Raw genomic sequence first — 8,923 nt, forward strand, 5'->3', positions numbered from 1 at the left:
AGTTGAATAAAGTGCGATTTTAAGGATCAGCCCTCAATAAAACTTAATTTGTCAGAGTTGTTTTGTCTGGACAAAAAAAATGAAAAATAGTTCGACTGTTCATGGGAGAAATTTGTTACACCAGCCCTGACGGATTCGAGATTTAAAGACCTTTTGTCTTCATTTTTGTTTTTGTTTCCAAGATGATGACTGCATTTCTTTTGTCGTATTGTCGAATCATATTAACCTCTAAGTTACCCTCCCACAACAACCCACACCCTCCTTTCACTTGGTCTTAATTATGTTTATTAACACAGGATTTATCCTTTAGCGTTTCCAGAAACCGATGTGGGGAGGAGGGAGGGAGGGGGGGTTGATAGGCCTACCCCTTGTTTGGTTGTAAGAGATTTTTCTTAAAGTCTGTGATCTAGCGGATAAGTCTAGTCCACGAATCTCTGGTTCTAATCCCAGCCATGCCAGCTCCCTCTATTACACCCTCAGTGGCTTATCGGGGGAGGGGGGAGGGGGGGGGGGGGGGGAGTGGTCACATGCTCCCGTCAAAACCCCTTCTAATATATCTCTAGTAAACATCATCTGACATATCTTTAGTGCACATCGGGTTTAAAAAATTAAAAAACGTCAAAAATGGTGCCCGCGTTCGCAAATGTAGACATTAAGAGGTACCCGAAAAAAGGGGGGAAAAAGACGTGAACTCTTATTTCTTACTGTTTTCTTGTTCTATTATTTTCTCTTGTTTATTTTTGTTTGTGTATGTGTGCGTGTGTGTGTGAGAGTGTATGTTGTTTTGTTTTGCTTGTCGGAGAATTGTGGAGAAGAAGAGTTATCCAAAAAATGCGATGACTTGTTTCTTTTCATATTTGTCTTACCATTTTGATAGACTTTAGACCACAAGGGAAGTATGTTGATTATAGATAGTCATTCCGATCTTAAATTCTCACTGCCTACATGCATGTATGGTAACGGTGCCCACGAAGTTATGAATACTCGCAAGGGAGTATAAACTTGAAAGTGACCGACTATGGGATATTAATACTAGGGTGTAGTACCCCATAAAATGTCTTAAAGATTTTGCTTGGAAAAAGGAAAGGTTTTAATGATTCATTCCCCTTTCCTTTCCTACTGCCCAAATAATTTCTCATATTCTCTTCCCCCCTCCCACCTTTGCTCTCTCTGTCTCTATGTGTTTCCCTCTCTGTTTCTCTTTTTCACCTGTCTCTCTGTCTGTCTGTCTATCTCTCTCTATGTCTGTCTTGCATTTTCTTTCTGATCCTTCGAACCTTCTTTTAAAGCAAACATCCGCGATAAAAAAAGGGGTAGTTTAAAAGCGTCGTGTAAAAATTAAGCGGCCGATCCATCATTGTCTTGCTTGTATATTCAGTGTACTTTTTCATTATTCAACCCATATCATAACTCTATCATAAAAATGGGCTTTGTTAAAAAGCATCTGTACAGACACCATGCGTGTACCATGCATGTACAGCTGAATGCAGCCGAAATAATAATCCATAAAGTCGAATTAACAATTCGTTAATATTAGTTAAATGAACCTGTTAAAGCAAACGTCACGGGCGCACAGCGCGGTTCGTGGTTTTTACTCTTTGTTTATTATTATTTTTGTATTCGGTAAAGACTATAACAGGTTCATTTATTACGGGGAGGGGGTAAATCCTCGGTCTTGAGAGAGATTTGATGTTAACCCATGCGTTTTTACCAGTTACACCCTGCCTGTTCACAAGAATCATTTTTGGCTTTCTTCTGTTCTCCGACTTGGGATAAAAGTCCACCCTGGGAAGTTGTCGAGTGCTTCTATGTGAGACGCGTGTCTTCAACACGTGTACGTATTACTGAGTAATGAGTGGATGAAAGCAAAAAAACAACAAAAAGCCCCAGCTAGGATAAATATAGTATATATCTTATTAGAGCATGACAGGACAAGTCTGAATTTTCTTTAAAGAAACGGCTCGAGTAGACGCGTTGTGCTGGGTGCAAATTCCCACCCAAAACGCGCGTGGGGCGGGCTTCAATTTTGTTCGTCACCAGTCTTTCGCTTAATGCGCGGCCCCCGTTCTCACAGTTATTTTCGTCTCGTCTGAATCCATGGTGTAGTTTGAACCGTGATTGTTACATGATTTCATGAGTGAGGTATTTGCTTGCGACAAAACACCGCCTTTCGGCAGCGAAGGATCAGTATATACGCTTCCGCCGACTGGTTGTAAACCCACGCGCCCGGCCGGTTTTGTTTGTTCGTCACCCCTTAGATGTTGTCCTCGCCAAAATTCGGCGGACGGGCGCCATGTTTCGACATTGACGTTTGACGACGTGGTGATGATCTTGAACGACGCGAGGCCGTCGTTCTCTCACTAGCTTTAGAAAAGAAAAAAAAAATCAATAATTCTACCTCCTGATTGCAAGCACAAAAGAAAAAAAATCAAATCGGGGATTAATGGTGCACAGATGAGACGGTACACGCGTGAAATCTTTCCCCGCTCTCTTTCTCCTTCTCGGGCTCTCTGACGCTTGCACCCGTCGTAACATGCACCTGTAACCAGTCAATGAATGGCTAGGGAAAGGCCCGAATTCTCCCCCGTTTGGAGGATTCACTTTCGTTCCCCCTTGTTTCCCAAGCTCCCACTCCCAGAGGCTTGTTTATCCCACTCAATGAAGTTTGATCAGAGAGATGTAGACTGATAGCGAATGATTCAAAACAGAATGAACTAAAGAACTAACAAGGTGTAGACGCTCGTCGCTAATCGACAGATTATGAAAGCCAATTATTCACTCGTCATTCTCGTATTTTTGTTCTTCTAAAAATCAATTCCATCATTAATCAAAAGAGCAGGTGCATTGATTCAATTCTATGCTTCTAAAAAGATATTAGAATCGAGAATGAATTAACAAATTTTGTCATCTTTTGTCGTGAGCATTTGTTCTCGAAGTTGCTAGGACATGTCAGTTCAAAGCCGACTGATTGGACTAGGGCCAGCAATGAACGAAAAATTGCAAGGACAGAAGATATGACCGAATGAAAAGGTAAACGCAAATGAACATAAGAAAAGAGCTCACGTCTGATTGAAAAGAAGAAAAAGAGGTTTAAAAAAAAAGGAATTGGGGAAGAACAAACCTTATATATGCCCCGATCTGAATTGGTAACATAAAACAGTACATCACACAGTATGTATCCATTGTACAATAATCTGCAATTTGGTTCAGGTTCATGTTCAGCGGAGGAGGGACCTGGGGGCTCATTCATTTACTTTTTTCCGACAGCAAAAAGAGTGCTGTTCGTGCAGTAAAATGCTCATTTGAAGAGACCGATCGCCTCTCCCGCTATAACATTGAAGACCCTCTTGAGATTAAATTGCCCCCTATTTCACATGTTTTTATAATGACGTTGTTTCCTGACTTTAAACCCTTCACAAATCAGGTGACCTTTCTTTACTATGTAGATGGACGTTCATCTTTTATCTGGACTTTGTTCCTCTACAGTTTTCTTTCCACCAACAGCTTAACCATGCAAAAACGGAATTCTCTAGAGGATATCTCTGGACATGGGTTGCCCTTTTCAGGATTTTTTTTACCCCGTTTTAATCTAATCCATTGCCGATTCAAAAGACCTGTTTACGAAGACTGACGGAAGGATGAAGGAAACTGGGTAGGGACCCAGTCTCCATTAATCATGATGGAAATGATTTGCTCTTATGTAATTTATAGAGAGCACATCAGAAAGAGGAACAAGGGACAGATTTCTACACCACAAGGGGTATCAGCTCGTCCGCGGTTCGAGTCCCGCCACCGCACTAATGTCCTTTGGCAAGATATTAATCTACATTTGCCACTCTCCACCCAGGTGTTAAATGGGTACCGGTAGGGAGGAATTCCTTGAATGCTGTGAGCGCCGAATCGGCTGCCTAGCAGAGCCGGGGTAATATTTGGAGTGCCTTGAGCATCATGCATGGTGGATATGTGCGCTTTATAAATATCCAATATTATTATTATTATTATAATCTTCCCTATACATTCTCTCTCCCAATCCCAGTACCGTGAAAACCATTCCCTTTCCTCGTTATATCGACAGTCTCGCTTCTCCGAATATTGAACCATTAATGTAGAGGTGAGGTTAATGGTTCGAATCTTATTATGGACAATTTTGATGGGGCAAATACTTTGTTAGAGACGAATAAATTCTTAGAATAATCTTATTTTACATTTAATAGCTTATTCCCTTCATGTCATCATATGATTTATTTGTGTTGGAAGTTTTATCGAACTGCTTTGGCAATTGTCTAGTAAAGTAAGTACAAGCAATGTCGTAGCTTTAGGAGCACGGGCATGTTCCAACAGGGCTAACAAGAGAAAATGATATAATAGATTATGCGAGAAAATGGTAGAAGAGAAGAGGAAAAAAGTAGAGAATGGGGGGTGGGGGGTAGGAGGGGTGAGAGAGAGAGAGAGAGAGAGAGAGAGAGAGAGAGAGGTGGGATAGGGTAGCCAAAATGGTTAATATGAAGGTTGGTTGGCTGGTTTGTTTGTTTTACCTGACTGCTAAGAAAGCAGGTGGGTATACTTGTAAGTAAGTGACCAGCGACGGCTTTAAGTCATCTCCGAGGGACTTGATAATTCGGACTTGGTTTAGAACCCGGGAACTTCCGAGAAAACTGCTATACCACTAAACCATCGCGCCTGATAGGACCCTCTATCGTATCCTCCCCCACACGCGTAAAACTTCTACCCTTTCCCGCCATGTTACGTCACTAAAAAAAAAAAACCCTGCAAGAACCTTTTTGTTCCATTGTGTTGAAGTATTAAACTGTTTATTAGCGCCATCTATTGTGGGCTTGATAAAGAGCCCTGTTGTACACTGAAATCAGTGTCTGAGATCATGTAGAATTTCGTCCAAATATTCGTCAACTCCGTCGTCGGCCTGCATGACATTTCATGTGAACCTGTGATGGCGCTATTCCTTTTACAACCACGGTTTGTTGGGTAATAACAAATAATATCTTTATTTTGGGTTCAGCCAGGAAAAGAGAGATATTACCCAATGGCCAATAGTGAGCTGTTTCTGGATTACCCTTTCCATGATGTTATATACAAATTTTCAAATTCGCAGAAAACTCCCGAGTGACAAGATAGGCAGAAAGTTAGAAACTTAAACTGTTTGTTTCCATATTGCTCATTTGCCGTTAATGCCGTTTGAAGTTAATGATAGGCTAAGGAAGATGGAGGACGTTGTTGATATCGATGATGATGATGATGATGATGATGGTGAAGATGATGATGATGATGGTGATGGTGATGGTGATGGTGATGATGATGGTGATGATGATGGTGATGATGATGATGATGATAGTCACGATGATGGTGATGATGATGATGATGATAGTCACGATGAGGGTGATGATGGTCACGATGATGGTGATGATGATGATGATGATGGTGAAGATGATGATGATGATGGTGATGGTGATGGTGATGGTGATGGTGATGGTGATGGTGATGGTGATGATGATGGTGAAGATGATGATGATGATGGTGATGGTGATGGTAATGGTGATGGTGATGGTGATGATGATGGTGATGATGATGGTGATGATGATGATGATGATAGTCACGATGAGGGTGATGATGGTCACGATGATGGTGATGATGATGGTGATGATGATGGTGAAGATGATGATGGTGATGGTGATGGTGATGGTGATGGTGATGGTGATGGTGATGATGATGATGATGATGATGGTCACGATGACGGTGATGATGATGATGATGATGATGGTGATGATGATGATGATGATGGTGATGATGATGATGATGATGATGATAATGATGATGGTATTGATGATGTTGATGATGATGATGATGATGATGATGATGAATACTTGGCGATGGTGATAGTGTTGATGTCAGTGATCATGAGTGAGGTCATAACCAAATTCCTTAAAAGCCAGATAGCCATATCAGGGCCGCTAAGCTAATATAATGCCGGGGTAATAATAGTAACTAAGCGCTCTATCAATTATATATTATTAATATTAGTATTGTTATTATTATTATTAGTAGTAGTGTGGTTGCTTTTGTGATTATTATTGTTATTATTGTGTTAACATTTTCATTATTATTATTATTATTATTATTATTATTATTGATTTTATCATTATTATCATTATTATTACCCAGGTGATTTTTAGTTTACCAATGGTACTAATTGCGATTATTATTTGTGAAGAATCACAAGTAATTGTCTCTTATCGTCATCCCAAACATACGAGAGTAAAATCTATTCAAATTTTCTGCTGGAAGATTTGATGTGAAGGTGAATGACAACCTGATGGCGCTATTTCATTTTCAAAACAGCCATGGTTCCAGTCATAAACCGCACCAAGAATAATGATGCTTGTTGGAGTGACCAGCTTCGTTGTTATTTTGCATTTTAATATTCCTGAAAACACAAGCTATGGATGTAACCCTGTTATGTTGTGGATGATTCTTTTAGATGACAGACGAGGGAGCAAAGCGACCGAGCGGGGGAGGGTGTGGTCTTGTATTACATTGTATTAATGGATTTATTCAGACATTTAGTAAAAATAAAACATGTCTGGGGATGCAGCAAAAAGGTCTGAAAACTCCGTCTAGGGCTGCATCCCCGCTAAAATGACAACAGTAATGAAACTATAACAAGATACATGGTCATAACAAAAAAGAAATAGGAAACACATTTTATAGCATGTAAACTTTAAACTGGTGAACAAAATTATTTAACAAAAATTATCAAAGAGTTGAGTATTATGCTGGTATGTTAAAGTTTTGTCGTTTTCTGTTTACGATACTACCCCTTCTTTATGTGTGTCTCTTTGTTTCTTCTCTCTCTCTCACTCTCTCTCTCTCTCTCTCTCTCTTTCTTACTCTCTGTCTCTCTATCTTTGCGTCCCTCTTTCTCTTTCATCATTTCCCATTTGCCACTCACTACTCCACTTTATCAATGTACATCAATTAAAAACAAATAATCGTACTTACCATTGTCAGACCGATATGCGCCGTTAACGATTGACTTGCTTCATCCTGTACGTCAACATAACAACAACAACAAAAAAGTATACATTATTATGGTTCATATAGTCAAAGTCCTTTTACATTTTACCAGACAACTTTTACTACTAATCTCAAGTAAAACACTATAAAAGCAACATCCTGTTCATGAGAAATATGAATAAATGAATCGGTCAATAAAAGAAAAGGGACAACAACAGCAGCAGCAACATTATACCCCCCCCTCCCCTCATGTTTATTCGCCGGTACTTGGAACTGGTGGGGAGGGGTGATACAAATTATTACCAACTTTTTCTTCACACTCATAAATTTACCTTTTACAATCAAATAACAATGCAGGCATTACAACAGCAACAACAACAAAACAGGACAAAATACATGTACGTACAATTTACATAAAAAAGTACAAAGTACAGACAAAGTCACTTGTGACAAAGACAGGAGCTGAAATAGAAGACAACCATCAGAGGATGGAAGAGGGGTATTCTTAAAATACCCTTTAACTCCTGAAACGTTGGCGTAAAATTCAAATCAAAAAGATTCTTGGGGTCCGCATTGAAGAAAAAAAAAAACGCCCAAGCAGCACACCGGTCCATTGAAAAACTACATTTTAAGGGCACTGACAGAGGCGTACCCCAAAGGGCCATTTTTACATGGAAAAGTGCCCCTTTAACTTTGTAAGAAGTGCTCTTCCCCTTTACAACTCCGATAAGTGCCCCCTTTTTATTTTGACAAGCTCCCATTTTCTTTTGCAGGAAGTGTCCATTTTCCTTTATCATAAGTGCCCTTTTGAATCTCTAGTAACTGCCCCTTTTTACTTTTGATAAGTGCCCCCGTCTCCTCGGATAATTGCCCTATTCAAATCTGGGAGGGGTGTCCCTTTTCATTTTTTTTAGTAAGTGCCCCATTTTTCTTTTGATAAGTTCCCCCATTAGAAAAAAGAGCCTCTTCCCCTCCTCATAATGGCCCTTTTTCACCTATGCCAAGTGTTCCCTTTATTTCTAATAATCGCCCCTTCTCATCACTACTAAATTATCTTTTTAGGTACGAGAAGTTACTCCATTTCATTTCAGTTAAGTGCCCCCTTCACCTCCGATAATGGCCCCTATTCAAATTTGAGAGGTGATCATTTAACTCTGATAAGTGCCCTTTCCCTTCCTGAAAAGTGCTCTTTTCATCTCTGATGAGTGCCCCTTTTCACCTATAATAACTGCTAATTTTAATTTGACACATGCCCCTTTTCCTTTCTAATGAATGCTCTTTTTCATCTCTGATAAGGGCCCCGTTTATTTTAACATATGCCTTTTTTTCCTTTTTTATTAGAGCCACTTCCCACTTCTCAAAAAGCCCTCTTTTAGCTCCGATAAATGCCCCTATTAAAATCTGATCGACGTCCCTTTTTCCAACAAATACACATTTTCCTATATCATAAGTGCCCTTTTTCAGTCTCATAAGTGCCCCTTTTCATATCTGGTCAGTGCTGCTTTTTAGGTGCGTTAAGTGCCCCTTTTTCACATCTGATAATTTCCCTTTTAACAATCATATATGCCCGTTTTCCTATCTAATAAAGGACCTATCCGCTTTTCATAAATGCCCCTTTTTACCTCTTATACACGCCCCTATCAAAATATGATGGGTACCCCTTTCCGTTGACAAATGCTCATTTCCCATTTTCATACGTGCCTTATTCATCCCTGGTGAGTGCCTCTTTTTCAGGTGTAAGAAGTGCCTCATTTTTACCTCGGATAGTTACCCTTTGTAGTTGACACGTGCTCCTTTTCTTTTCTAACCAGTGTCTTCATTTCAATTCAATTTCGGTTTTATTGTTTAAAAAAGAACATGGCTTATGTGATAAGTGAGAAGTGAAAAGAGACTA

At 39.8% G+C, this 8,923-nt stretch overlaps 1 protein-coding gene across 1 annotated transcript in view; it reads right to left on the minus strand.

Moving 5' to 3' along the window:
- LOC578586 (neuronal acetylcholine receptor subunit beta-4-like) overlaps positions 1-7,054 on the minus strand; it is a 35,340-nt gene extending 28,286 nt beyond the window's left edge. Inside the window, exon 1 of the mRNA XM_030976036.1 lies at positions 7,015-7,054. Coding sequence (XP_030831896.1) covers positions 7,015-7,017 — 3 coding nt within the window. The 5' untranslated portion in view covers positions 7,018-7,054. The remainder of the gene's footprint in view (positions 1-7,014) is intronic.
- Between the last annotated feature and the right edge of the window lie 1,869 nt (positions 7,055-8,923).

Source organism: Strongylocentrotus purpuratus, unplaced genomic scaffold (assembly GCF_000002235.5).
Source record: "Strongylocentrotus purpuratus isolate Spur 01 unplaced genomic scaffold, Spur_5.0 spur5_scaffold_8, whole genome shotgun sequence".
NCBI lineage: Eukaryota > Metazoa > Echinodermata > Echinoidea > Camarodonta > Strongylocentrotidae > Strongylocentrotus > Strongylocentrotus purpuratus.